Source organism: Globicephala melas, chromosome 3, assembly GCF_963455315.2.
Source record: "Globicephala melas chromosome 3, mGloMel1.2, whole genome shotgun sequence".
NCBI lineage: Eukaryota > Metazoa > Chordata > Mammalia > Artiodactyla > Delphinidae > Globicephala > Globicephala melas.
In genome coordinates, this window is record NC_083316.1 from 30,382,886 (window position 1) to 30,398,206 (window position 15,321).

Sequence of the window (15,321 nt, forward strand, 5' to 3'; positions counted from 1 at the left end):
ATTTTTAAAATTAGTCAAAAGAATCTAAAGCATCTGAAAGATAAGTGTAACCCAGAAAGCAATCTAACACAGGTAGTAGTTTAACTGGAATAGGACTGAAACCCCAATGTTAAAAAGTTACACATTTCAAGACATAAAAAGAGCGTTATAGCTTTTGTAGAAGCTGGTGCAGTCATCAAATACTAAGACATAAGAAATGAATTCCCTATGTCATATCACTTGGGCTACTGAAAGCTGAAGGAAGATATCCCTCCGAGTTAAGCAGAAGGTATGAAGAACATTTTGTTTCTCGCCTTGTCTATACTGAGCACAAACACTGGACAGGTCCACTTGATTGCTGATTTTTTGATACTCCTTTAATGATTCCCTTAACATTCTTTCCTTTTCAATCTTATTTTGAACTTGTCGGGAACGCTGGAGAAGCTCATTTGCCTAGAAGTAGAGATGACAAGAACTTAAAAAGATACAAGCACATGGATGATGCTGTCAATACAAGTTTTGTTTAGTCTATGTTTAAATTTACATCCGGGTGATTATCATCAAAGATAAAAACAACTCTACAAACTTACTTCTTCTTAATTTTAAACAGAAAAGTTTTTGACCAAAAAATCCTAGCTATTCTTAATTCCTCTCACAAATATGTAAGCAAGACAGCTTTTGACTGGTAAATCTCTTGCCTAGTCAATACATTATTGGTCAGCAGGCAGTCCGAGCAACACTGATTTTTAAAATTTTTTTCACCTGTAGGAAAGGATCAATAAAAATTGCCCAATTAGCTCTAATTTATTACAGAGTTTTAGTGATTTTTTCTTAATTTTTAAGGAAAGGCATAGTTAACCATTTTTTAAATACCATCTAGAAAATACTATCAAAGATTCTTTATGAAAAAGTTATATACGGATTTTAAGAAATAATATATTCCAATGTCTTTCTTACACAGATGAGGATCCTGACACCATGGAAGGTTAAAAGACCTACCCAAGGTCGTATGTCAAACAAAAGACAACAGTTCCTGATTACAATTCTAGTGTGCTTTCATCATACCATGAAACCTCCTGTAAGAAACACTGAAACGGGTAACAAAGCATCATACCTTAGAACAAACTGCATCATCAGTGCTATACAGCAGTGGGCAGATGTCCTGTAAGTGTAAACTAATGCCATCAACAGCAGCATTATCTCTGATGTAGCAGTTGATTAGAGAAGCAATTAATGCCCCGGTCAGTTCCTTGTCCCTGATTACCAGATCTTTAAAGGTGGTGATTTTCAACTGTTCTTGAAATTCCTAGGAATATAAAAGAAAATCCTCTTCTGATCAAAAATATAGGAATATTGTATTTTCACACAGAATGAAATTTAATAATTTAAAATATCAAAACATTAATAGACTCTATAATTCAAAAGATAAAATATATTAAACTATAAAAAATAATAAAATTTTACAGATTTTCATAGAATCATTGAGAATTGTAAAAGAACCTACAGTATGCCTATTCCAAATCTCTCACTTTACAAATGAGGAAAGCAAAACCCAAGTGGAGTCAAAATTCGAGACAGGCCTCCTGACTTTAGTTATAACCAGGAAAAAACAATCAATTAGCTACATTAAATAATCTTGGGCTTACATTTATTTTTCCAAAATAACATTTGAATTCTATTATTCAAGGACTTCTAACATTGGAGTTTGATCTTATTTAAACAAATCTGCTTGCTAAAATGGAGTTCTAAAGTATTGAGGTGATTTATACTATAGTAACATTCTGTTTAGTGATCTGACTGCTATTTCTTTTTTCTAAATTTCAGCAAATAGACAATCTATGTTCAAATTTTTGGGATTAATATTTAATTTGCATTCCTTGAGCATATAGGGAAGGAAAGCTTTGAAGGTGGATCACAAAAAAGATACCTAGGCTAAAAACTGACCTACATTATTCTTACCAGCCAATAAAACTAAAAATCATTATTCTACCTGGCATGGAAAAGGAAATAGCTTTCATAATTAAACATATTCACTTGAGTTTTTAAAAGAGGAAAAAAAATACGTGCTATTCTTTATCAAATAAATGGACCTGGGGATTCCCTGGTGGCACCGTGGTTAAGAATTCACCTGCCAATGCAGGGGGCATGGGTTCGAGCCCTGATCTGGGAAGATCCCACATGATGCAGAGCAACTAAGCCCGTGCGCCACAACTGCTGAGCCTGTGATCTAGAGCCCATGAGCCACAACTACTGAGCCCGTGTGCCACAACTACTGAAGCCCATGCACCTAAAGCCTGTGCTCCGCAATAAGAGAAGCCACTGCAGTGAGAAGCCCGCACACCGCGACAAAGAGTAGCTCCCACTTGCTGCAACTGCAGAGAGCCCGTGTGCAGCAACGAAGACCCAATGCAGCCAGAAATAAAACAAATAAAATAAATAAAAAACAAACAACAACAAAAAAACTGAACTTATCAAGCCTCTGTAGACTTGACTTCCATTTCATAGAAAATTCAAGAAATAGACGAACAAGTTCACTACAAGGAAGGTAAAGACAACCTCAGAATGTTGGGATTCTACAAGATTGATGACCTGATGCCTACAAGGCAATACCAACACGCCCCCACCAAAAGGAGAGAGAGAGAGAGAGAGAGACAGAGAAAATTGCTCTAGACTGAGAGATTTAAGAGAAAAAACAACCAAATTCAATGAGTGAACCAACTGTTTAGATTCTGATTAGAATGAACCAATCTATAAAAAGATATTTTTAAGACACAGAAATTTCATTATTTTAGATGTTACCCAGAAGAATTAGTGGTAATATTGCTAAATGTGATAATGACATTGGTATTCAAGAAAATGGCCAAAGGAATACACATTAAAATATACAGGAATGAAAGGACATGATGTTAGGGATCTACTTTAAAATAATTCAGTAAAGAAAAAGAAAATAAGGGATAGATTAAGCAAAGTTGGTAAAACTGTGAAAATGTTGAATGAAAATAAATTGTGTATGGGGGATTATTTGTTGTACTTGCTGTACTTTTGTGTACGTTTAGAAATGCTCACAATTAAATTAATAGGTAGGAATACCTTCCCCCTAAATGACCTAACATTTAGATAAATGCAAATTACCTTTATCCTTAAAAAGGATTCCAATGAGGACAGCAAGAACCATTCATTTTCCACAGTGGCAAACATTTTTCTTTAAAGTAGGAATGTTTAATTTTAATTTAGGTCACTGGACTTCTTGAAATTACATGCAAAAATTTTATGTATGTGTCTGAATGCATCCTTTGAAGGTGGTGAGAAAGAGTTTTGATCAGATTCCCAAAGGGATCTGTAGCCCAAATAAAGGTTACAACCTACTGTTTGAAAAATATTTTTGGTAAAGTAAGAGTTCATTCACATATCACAACGAAGTTCTCATATACTGTAACAACTTGTGGTTTTGATAATGAACCCCTCAAGTTATCATGCTTTAGTGCAATTTTCTCATAACACATTAATTTGCTCATAACCTAAATGCTGCCCAAAATAATCTCCTTCTGAAACTAAGTGAACGATTACAGCTCACTCAAAAGCAGACAAACTGGGATTCCCTGGTGGTGCAGCAGTTGAGAGTCCGCCTGCTGATGCAGGGGACACGGCTTCGTGCTCAGTCCAGGAAGATCCCACATGCCGCGGAACGGCTGGGCCCGTGAGCCATGGCTGCTGAGCCTGCGCGTCCGGAGCCTGTGCTCTGCAACGGGAGCCACCACAACAGTGACAGGCCCACGTACCGCAAAAAAAAAGCAGACAAACTAGGCACAGAATTAATAGTACGACCTTAGGGGGAAAAATATCCTACCTTCTGAAGTTCTCCTACAATGGCAGTGAACTGATGTTCACAAAGAAGTTTCCATAAAGCCAGAGCCTGGTATGATTTTCGAACCAACTGCTGGATTGCCTGAAGTGAAACCTTTTCACTCAGTTGAGCCTCTAATTACAAAACACAACTCATGAAGTTTTGAAAAATGACAGGTTAAGTTGTTTTAAGTAAAACAACACTTTATCTCAAATAACGACAACTATAGTTAAGGTTGAAATCCTCATTGTTCTCCTTCCTCCCCTCATAGGCAACCATGATCATGAGTTGTTGAATTCACAGTTTTATCCTCTCACTATATATAAGTGCTTCTGTGTGTATGCATACATAAACAGTAAAAATGTTGCTGTTTTTAGACAATTTACACCATTGCTTTTTCTGCCCAGTTATATTTTCAAGGCTACCCATACTGATAAGTAAAAATCTAGTATCAATACATTTATTTTAATTGCTGAGTGTTCCATTATGTAAGTATACCACAATTAGGTCCATTTTCCACATGAAGGACATTCCTGTTGTTTCCAATGTTTTGCTACTACAACAATAACGCAATAAATATCCTTAAAAAGTCTCCTCAAAAACACAGTCAGGTTTTGCTAGGACTGTTTTTCAAATTAAGATGCATTGGTGAATCATGAAATCAATTCAGTCAATCATGACAGATTTTTTTTTTCCCCTTAAAAAGGAAATAGAATGAAAAAGGAAAAAAAATATTAGGGTATAAAATAGGTATAGTTATTTCTTAAAATTCTGTTGTGTGTATATGCTTTTAAACATCTGGGTCATAATATAAAAATTATTACTTATTGTGGGGAAAATGTCTGATAAAGACTGTTCCTGAATATATACCTAGAAGTGAAACTGCTGGCTTTGAATGCATATGCATTTTTAGCTTTTAATATATATGATCAAACTGCTCTCCAAAGTGGTTATTTCAGTGCATACTGTCAGCAATTTGAATGCTCCCCTTTGTATAAATCCTTACCAATGCTTGTATTTTGTCAAGTTTACTTGAAAAGAAGTACTGAAAGAAGAATTTACAAAATAGTGAACAGAAAACTAGGTCCAGCAGGAAGGAAAGAAAGTACGTTGGAACAAAAGTAAATAGCTGAGTCTTAACTAGCAAAGTTCTATCAGCCAGAATAATTGGCTCAAACAATGGAAGGCAAAAGAACTTAAAAAAAAACCTGAATGGCAGGCAAAATTTAAACAATATTTTATTACTATGCCAATTCACATCTGGAATAATTATTGGTTATAAGAACTTTTCAGTTCCCTTGCTGTTTCCTTAGTTGTTACTTTTTTATAATAAATAAAAAAACACAACCTAACATTTGATTCACATTTTTAACTCTCCAAGAAATACCACTTCACACACATTAGGATAGAAATGGTTTTTAAAAAAAAGAAAGAGAAAAATTATTGGTGACAATGTGGAGGAATTGGAATATTTTGTGTACTACCAGTGGAAATGTACCAATACAATGGTATAGTTGCTATGGAAAAGTTATGGTGGCTCCTCAAAAAATTAAAAACAGAATTACACATAATCCAGCAATTACACTTCAGGATATATAATAAAACAATTAAAAGTAGGGACTCAAATTTCTATTTGTACACCATGTTCATAGCAGGATTATTCACAATACCCCAAAGATGAAGGCAACCTAAGTATCCACCAAGAAATGAAAGGATAAACAAAATGTGGTTGATATACACAATGGAGTACTACTCAGTCTCAGAAAGGAAGGAAATTCCAACACATGCCACTACATATGTGAACTCTGAAGACATTATATGCTAAGTGAAATAAGGCAGTCACACAAAAAAACAAATACTATATGACTCCACTTACATGAGGTACACAGGGTAGTAAAATTCAAAGACAGGAAAAAAAAAAAGGTGACTGTCAGGGGTCGGGGGCAGGGGAAAATGGGGAGTTATTGTTTCATGGGTACAGAGTTTCAGACTAGAAAGATGAAAACATTCTGGAGATGGATAGTGGTGCTTTCTGCAATCACCATGCTACAGGAAATCATGTGAACTTAACTTACTGAATGCCACTGAACTGTACACTTAAAAATGGTTAAAACGGTAAATTTTATGTTATGTATATTTTAGCACAATAAAAAAATTCATTAAAAAAAGGTGTGTATCGGGGAATTCCCTGGCGGTCCAGTGGTTAGGACTCCTCGCTTCCATTGCAGGGGGCCTGGGTTCGATCCCTCGTCAGGGAACTAAGATCCCACAGGCCACGGGATGCAGCACTCCCCCCACCCCCAAAAAAAGTTAAAAAAAAAAGTGTGTGTCATGTTTTCTGGTGGAAGAAATGAAAATCTTTTATGAGCTGAAAGTTGTGGAAATACATGATGTCCATATCATCTTACTTTTTAAATCACACTAATATTACTTTAATAAAAATATTTGTTACCACAAACGATCTTATCAAGAGATGTCCACTCTTTTCTATTCACCTAATAAAACTCTTTACTGGAGTCATGTACATTTAACTGATCAGAAGCAATAATTTACCATGAAACTTCCTCTGCAGCTCCTGTTGCATTTGCTGGGTATTTCCATTTTCAGGGCGCATGAATCCTATCAGCCTCTGCTGCACTTTGGCAGTAGTACTGAAACAAAAATTCCAGAAAGTATATTCAAAGGGTTGTGCAATTATCACCACAACTTAATTTTAGAACATTTTTACTCACTTTCCATTAGCAGTCAATTCTCATTTCCCCTGCCCTACCCTAAGCAACAGCTCATCTACTTTCTGATTCTATAAATTTGCCTATTCTGTATATAATGAACTGGAATATGTTGTAAATATTCTTTTCCTCTGTAGATTAGTGAAATAATCACTGACAAATCAATACAACAATTTACACCTGGAGCATTTTAAGCTCTCAGATGCTTAAATTTTCACTGAGAGTAAATGGTTAATAACAATAGCTTCCATTTATCAAACACTTGCTTTCTGTCCCCACCATTGATTTAACATAATACAACAACTCTATAAGGTACGTATTATTAAGAATACCATTTTACAGATATGAAAATTTCAGGACAAAAGTGAAAAGCAAAGAACCTGCTGTCAGGAAATACTGGTCACTGAGAGAAATGAGCTAATAAAAGCATTTGGTGCTCATTTGGTGAAGAATCTGATTATTTCAGCTCTTAATGCAACTTCAGGGATGCAAAGAAAAGAATGAAGAACTTAAACAAAAAATGTATATACAAAACAGAAACAGACTCACAGGCATAGAAGACAAACTAGTGGTTACTAAGTGGGAGAGGGAAGAGGGAAGGGGCAAATTACAGGTATGAGATTAAGAGATACAAAATACTATGTAAAAAATAGATAAGCAAAAAGGATGTACTGTATAGCACAGGGAATTATAGCCATTATTTTGTAATAACTTCCAATGGAGTATAATCTGTAAAAATATTGAATCACAATGCTGTATACCTGAAACCAATATAATACTGTAAATGGACTATACTTCCATTTAAAAGAAAAAAGAGGGACTTCCCTGGCAGTCAAGTGGTTAAGACTCCATGCAGGGAGCACGGGTTCGATCCCTGATGGGGGAACTAAGATCCTGCAAGCCATGGAGCATGGCAAAAAAAAAAAAAGTATGACTACTGAAGCTATAATAGGTACACTGTCGGATGAGGTTCATAAGTGATTACGTCAATGTTGTTAGAAAACAAAATTTTTAGGGTAAAAGCAATACAACTATACTATAAAAGAAACTGAGCAAATTCTCTTTAATCTTAAAGCTGAACTGAAAAACAATACAAACTCATAATTTTGTTGTTTTTAAAAAAATAAAAAGCAAAACAACATATAGCATGACCAGTAGGAATTAATACCTCTAGCTGTAGTCTCTAATACCCTTTCCTACCAAAAGAAACTAGGGCTCCCTAGAGAAATGGCCAAATCCAGTTCTAGGGCAAGAATTGTACCAAATGAGCCTGAAATGTCCTTTCACGCTAGAAAGCAAAGATGCTACCAAATACTGTCAAAAAGGACTCCAGAGCAGTCTGAAGAGGCAAAAGGTTGGGATAATTTTCCATTGAAAAAACAACCTGCAATGGATTAAAACACATTAAATACGTTTGAAACCAGATTCACATAATGATACTAAATAAAAAACTCAACTGATGGTGCTGGCCAAGATGGAGTAAGCCTGTTACAGTCTCTCTCACTGACTACAAGTGGGAACTTTGGACACGATACAAAAAGCAACTATTCACCTGAGGACTCTAATAGCACACAGATTGATGAGGGGAAGTCAAAACTCGAATGATAATCCATATGGAGGTGAGTATACTAGGTTGCCCCCAACTCCTTTATCTTCAGGCTTTGTCCAAAGGTGAACTGAGTCTCAAAACAGTATGGTGAGTAAAACTCCCAAGGAACATTCAGCAACGTCTGGAGACATTTCGAGTCATAACTGGGGAGAGCTACTGGTATCTAGTAGGCAGAGGCCAAGGATAATCCTAAACATCCTACAATGCACAAGACAGTCCCCAGCACCAAGAGTTATCTAGTCTACAATGTCTACAGTGCCAAGGTTGAGAAACACTGGAGCAGAAGAACTGAGAAAAGGGGGCCGTGTGGTCCAAAAAGGTTGGAGGGAATCAGTTATTTCTCTTGATGCTTTGCCCCAAAGGCACCACCACTTCTGCAAAGCTGTATGATAAGACAGTGAAAACTGGGAGAAAACATTGACTTTCTATCCAGAGGACCAGTAAAAGAGGCCTCTGGGAGCTAGGGAATATATGGGAAATCAGAGCAAGAAGAGGCTGGAGGAGGAGATCCCCTAATTCTGAGGAAGACGAACGCAACTTCTGGGCTCACCTCCTAGGCTGTATGTACATGGAACATACCCAAAGAAGCAAAGCAAAGATACTAAGACTCTGAAGACCACACACTGTATGATTCCATTTATATGAAATGTCAAGAATATGTAAATCTACAGAGACAGAATACATTAGTAATTGTTTGGGGCTGAAGGGCAGAAATGGGGAGTGACTGCAAATGAACAAGACGGATGTGGTCTAAAAATGGATTGTTGTCATGACTGAAGAAATTCTATATATTTACTAAATCACTGAACCGATTTAAAACAAGTGAATTTTATGGTATGTAAGTTTTATCTCAAAAAGCTATTTAGGGGCTTCCCTGGTGGTGCAGTGGTTGGGGGTCCGCCTGCCGATGCAGGGTACATGGGTTCGTGTCCCGGCCCGGGAGGATCCCACATGCCGCGGAGCAGCTGGGCCCGTGAGCCATGGCCACTGAGCCTGCGCTCCGCAACGGGAGAGGCCACGACAGTGAGAGGCCCGTGTAATGCAAAAAAAAAAAAAAAAAAAAAAGCTATTTAAAAATTCCCATACTCAGTGAGACTAATGTTGTGAGGGTTGGTTGAAATTAGGAAATCTCTTAATAAAGGTAAGGAAAAAAATTATACAATCATCTCTATAAGATGTAGACAATACATTTAACATACTTCAATACTCATTTTATAAAAATACTCAATAAAATAGAAATGGATGGATACTTTCTTATCATGCTAAACTATATCTAGGCATCTTCTTTAGTGGGGAAACACTACACACTTTCCCATTGAAGTCAGGAATAAGAGCAGGATGCGCACCATTATCTCCACTCTTTAACACTATGCTGGAGATATTAGCCTATGCAGACAGAAGAAAGCAACTAGAGTTAGAAAGAAAATGGTAGAACTATCTCTATTTGCAGATGACAGGATGACATATGTGAAAAATCCAAAAAACTCAATGAAAAAAACTACTAAAAATCGTAAAGAGATATTAGCAAAGTAGTAGGTTACAAAATCGAAGGTTATAATTGAGGCTATAATTGTAAATTCAATAAACTGCTTAGAAACTATTAACAGAAGAATAATATAATGGTGGAAAAGAAAAAGAAAAAAAACACCTTCCAACTAAAATTCCTGCTATGTAGGAAGAAGGACAGTGGTAGAGGGTAGGGGAAGGAGGTAAGATAACAGATTCTGTTCAATTAATGATGACTGAGATGTATATTTTTCAGAATTTAAAACTAACTATCAGAAGAAGAAAAGTCATACATAAAACTTTTAAATCAATCCAGTAAAACGGAAGGGGAGAAAAACAAACAAACAAACCCCAAACCACAACAAAGCCCACAAGTTTGATCTGGTGACAAACAGATCAAACATTTAATTAACCCCAACAAAATGAGAGGGAGTTAAAAGACAAAGATTCTTAAACTGAATTAAAAAGTGGCAGGGGCTAGAAATCAATATATACATGTTAAGATACACTTAAAAGAGTTCTGAAGGCTAAAAATAATTGGTATAATCTTCTCAGGGGACAACCAAATACTACATACCAACATTTTTAAAAGCTCTTATATCCCAAAATTTTACTTCTAAAGAAATTCATCTGAATATTACTGAACAAGTACACAAACATGTATAAAGAATACTCACTGAACCCTGTTTATACCATCAAGAAATAGAAACAACCTAATTACGCATAGAGCTATACCACTAATTGCTTGAATATAATGGAATAACATGTAGCCAATACAAACAAAATTTATTCTATTATTTTTGGAATGCTCTAAAGAATATACTGAATGTAAACGATGTTTCACAAAAAGTATGCCTACCTAGATCCTACTTTTACAGTGGACTACTACTCAGCCATAAAAAAGAACGAAATTTTGTCATCTGCAGCAACATGGATGGACTTGCAGAGCATTATGCTAAGTGAAATAAATCAGAGAAAGACAAATACTGTATATCACTTATATGTAGAATCTAAAAAATACACAAGCTGGTGGATATAACAAAAAAGAAGCAGACTCACAGATATAGAGAACAAAACAAGTGGTCACCAGTGGGGAGGGGGTGGAGGGGTGGGCAATATAAGGGTAGGGGAGTGAGAGGTACAAACTTCTGGGTATAAGACAGGCTATGAGGATGTATTGTAAAACACAAGGAATATAGCCAATTATTTTTTAGTAACTGTAAATGGAGTATAAGCTTTAAAAATTGTATTAAAAAAGAAATGTATATGAATATATGAATATACATTCATATACATGTGTGTATATTCATATATTCACGTATGTTCACATATGATTTGAAAGTTTATATTGTCATACTTCAAATTAATTCATCAGAGGAGTGATGTGAATTTTTTACAAGTCCATGTTACTTTTATAACAACAGCAACAAAAAATGTTCATCCTAAACATGTGTCCATGCAAAAACTTTTACAGGAATGTGCATATCAGCATTATTCATAATAGCCAAAAAGCTGAAACACAACATTGTAAATCAACTATACTTCAATAAAAAACAAAAAAATCAATTAAAAAAAAGAAAAAGAAAAAATGGTGAAACAAGGCAAATATGCATCAAACGATGAACTGAAAAATGAAACCAAGTACTGATATACACTACAATATATGAACATGAAAATATTATGCTAAGAGAAAAGCCAGAAACAAAAGGCCACATACTGTATATCTGCATTTACATAAAAGATCCAAAATATGGCAGATCCATAGAAAGAGATTGGATTAGTATTTGCCAGGGACTAGGGGAAAGACAACTTTGCAGTGTTACCAACTGAATGTTTGTGTCCCACCAAATTCATAGTAATCCTCAAAGCGATGGTATTTTTGGAGGTATGGCCTTTGGGAGGTAATTAAGTTTAGGTGAGCTCATGAAGGTGGAGACCCATGATAAGATTACTACCCTTCTAAGAAAAAACCAGAGGACTTGCTGTCTGGTTTTCTCTCTGCCATGTAATGACACAAAAAGAAAGCAGCTGTCTGCAAACCAGGAAGAAGGTCCTCACCAGAACTTGACCATGCTGGCACCCTATATCAGACTTCCAGCCTCCAGAACTATGAAAAATAAATGTTTGTTGTCTAAGCCAGTCAGTTTATGGTATCTTTGTTATTTCAGCTTGAATTAAGACATGGAGTGACTGCTAATGGGCATAGGGTTTCTTTTTGGTGTGATGCAAATGTTCTGGAACTAGATAGTGGTGATGATAGTTTAACTTTATGAATATACTAAAAACCATGAAACTTTTTAAAAGGATGAATTTTATAACATGTAAATTAAATCTCAGAATAAAAAGGGAAATAAATCTTATTTATTCCTACTTTGGATTTCCTAATGGTCCTCCTGTAAACTGGGAGTTTCTGTCTAGAAATTCTTGCAAACCTTTCAGTTCTTGTAGCACTGACTCCAGCAGCTGGGAGGGAACACTACTTTCAATCTGAAAGAAAGGAAATATTTTCAAACATCTAAAAACAATGAAAAAAAAGCTTCTATAAAAAACACATATGCTGTATACCCATAATTGAACATGAAGTTTTAATTCTAAGGTACCCTATCTTCATAAACAGTAAAGTTATTTCTTTTATCAATTTATACTTGGTGACCAGAATAAAGGGCTAGACACCCACATCCCTCCACCCCCTGCTGCTCTGGTTTTAATGAGGTATAATTTACAGACAGTAAAATACACAAATCTTAAGTGAATACCTTGATAACTTTTTACATCTTTATATAGTCACCACCCAGATCACAATATTGGGTATTTCCAACACCCAAAAAAGTTCCCTATTGCCCCTTTTCTAGTCATTAGTCATTCTACCTCCTAGGTAACCAACCACTTTTCTTACCTCTATCATAGAATATAGACTGGTTTTTCCTGTTCGAAATTCACACAAATGAAATCACATACTATGTTAATACATTCTGATTCTGAGAAACTTTAAAATTTAGAACTTTAAAATAGAGTATCAGAGTTAAAAAGATGTTTAGTATCTTTCCATCTTAAAAAGAAAAAAAGCTTAAAATAAATTGCATGCATACTTCACATTAAAAAAAAACCTTTAATACCTGAATTTATGATAGTACAAATTTCTGTGTTTCTTAAAGCACTCTGGAAAGTACACCAATCCATGGAAATTAGTGCTAGGTTCTTGGAGTTTGGGGGCATATAAGCAATACATTAAATTGTAACTTTGAGCAATATTAAGTATTAGGACTGATTCTATTTAGCCCCCATAACAATGTTATGAGGGAGATACATTCTCATTTTACTGTGAGATATCAGGCTCTGAAATGTTAAGAAATTTACTCATCATTAGTAAGTGACAGAGCTGAGATGTAACTCAGGGGGTGAACAGTTTACTGGACGAGTACACAAACATGTATATAAAGGAATAATCATTGCATGTTGTTTATAACATCAAGAGATATAAAACAATCTACTTCCCCATTAATAACGTAAACTGGCTCCACAGAGATAATGGAATACTGTTATTTATATAACACACTTACTGCAGTGATCTCTCTGTTGCCACTCTTGAATATTCTCTCCACAACTAAACTAGCATCCCAGATGTTTCTGGAACAAAAAATGTTTTAATGATTGTGCTGTAGATGAATAAAAACAATTACAATAAGTAGTAAATTCCTTTCTATATGTTTATTTAGTTTTTAAAGTGTAGCAATGACTTCATTTAACATTTTACTAAGTTATCTGAAAACAAAAAAAAAAAAAGGAAAATTTCCAAACCTGACAGATCTAAGTCATTTCACATAATGAAATACTGTTGAAGAAAAATCAAAGACCCTGGGTAATAAATTGGAAACAAGGAAGCTTATAAAGTGAGTTCTGCACTGTTTCACATTTTTAAGCAAATGATTCATATGAAAGCATACAATTCAAATCTAAGAAAAATACACACCAGACATGATAATTAAGTGGATCTGGTAGAATGATTGAAAAATGGCTGTAATTCTTTATCCCTCCCCACACCTATTCTCTTTACAATATGACTCTGATGCCTCCTTTATAACGAGGAGTCTATTTCCCACTTTTTGAATCTGGGCTGGCTTGGAGATGTCCCCCTGCCAAGTAAGTCAGGCAGAAGTGATAGGAGACCTATTCTGAGCCCAGGCATCCTGAGGCTCTGCAAGTTTCTACTCTCTCTCATGGAACCTTACCACCACCAAGTCTATGATCCCTGACTAGCCTGCTAGAGGATTAGAGACCATGTGGAGAACAATCCAGCTGTCTCAGCTGAGGCCATTCTAGACCAACACACAAACATAACCCTAAACATGTGAGAGTCCAGCCAAGAGTGACACAACTCTCTTCAACCTCAAAGCTGATTTCAAATGCATAGTGGGCCTAGCCAAGACCAGAACTGCCTAACTGACTTGCAGACACATGTCACTGAGTTATGGGATGGTTTGTTACACTACATATTAGTATATACAGATATATTTTGAGGATATATATACATATATAAAACACAGTAACAAATACAGATGGTTAGATAATAAAAAAGCTGAATGACAGAAAACAATCTTATTAATGGACAAGTGAGCTTAAACTATAAGTAAAATTTAGTAGGCACAAATAATGTCCCAAATTTAAAGTTAAAAATGTTCAACTATACACAATAGAACAAGGTAATCAACAGTTAATTATCCCATGAAAAACTTACCCCATGATTCGAGAAAAGTAAATGCAAATACCATTGTGTTTTCCAGAGTACACAATCTCTGGTCCAGCCATACAACTCATACTTGTGGCCTGAGTTGCTGGATTTCCCATAGCACACACTGGAGTTGACATAGCAGGAGGATGAACACCTTGTACACACGTAAGAAAAACAAATCTTAAAACTTAACATTAAATATTCAGAATTCTCAATAACCCAAGTCAGTTGTCCCTAGACCCATAGGTAAAAACAATTACAAAAATATTGAAATAAATAGTTATTTAATTTGGTTTTCCTTGATAAGAAGAGAGATTTAGACTTGGAGAGGAACTCCCAAGTTGGCTTTCAAGTGTGGGCAATGCAGGATGAAAAGGAAAGCAAGCTTGCAATCACTGCACATTAATGCTGGGAGTAAAACAGGACTAATTATACAGTTCAGGGCTGGTAATTAAGTCTTGATACTCAAAAAGGGGGCTTTCCAGGTCCACTAAGTAAAGGCATTCATGGCCAAATGCCAATACTTGCTTGGATGCCACTTCTATTAAACTACATTATTTTCAGGGGAATAGGACAAGTTAATCTTTCCCATTCTAAGCATTAAGAATAGTAATTCACAATGTTAGCTCCTCAAAAAGAATAGTAGTAGCAACCTAAAACAAAGAAAAGAGGTACCTTGAGATGGTGTTCCCAAAAAGGATGGATTCAGGTATGTACTACCACTAGGAATAGGAGAACCTAAAAAGAAAGAAGAATATAAAGATTTATAAAATTATCTCCCAGTTTTTTTGTATCTGATCAAAATTAGACACAGAAACTGTTTCTAAGTGTAAGAGTGAGGAGTGGCACCACCCATAATATATTCAAGAATTAGGGACTCATTTCCCAGCAACTTTCTAACAATCCCCACTTTGGAAAACATTGA

At 35.5% G+C, this 15,321-nt stretch overlaps 1 protein-coding gene across 1 annotated transcript in view; it reads right to left on the reverse strand.

Moving 5' to 3' along the window:
- The window catches only part of NUP155 (nucleoporin 155), a 61,085-nt gene that overhangs the window by 17,035 nt on the left and 28,729 nt on the right, over nucleotides 1–15,321 (reverse strand). Inside the window, exons 17-24 of the mRNA XM_030882094.2 lie at nucleotides 15,072–15,134; nucleotides 14,403–14,550; nucleotides 13,228–13,294; nucleotides 12,039–12,154; nucleotides 6,377–6,474; nucleotides 3,827–3,957; nucleotides 1,094–1,285; nucleotides 294–432 (exon numbers count right to left, since the gene is read on the reverse strand). Coding sequence (XP_030737954.1) covers nucleotides 294–432; nucleotides 1,094–1,285; nucleotides 3,827–3,957; nucleotides 6,377–6,474; nucleotides 12,039–12,154; nucleotides 13,228–13,294; nucleotides 14,403–14,550; nucleotides 15,072–15,134 — 954 coding nt within the window. The remainder of the gene's footprint in view (nucleotides 1–293; nucleotides 433–1,093; nucleotides 1,286–3,826; nucleotides 3,958–6,376; nucleotides 6,475–12,038; nucleotides 12,155–13,227; nucleotides 13,295–14,402; nucleotides 14,551–15,071; nucleotides 15,135–15,321) is intronic.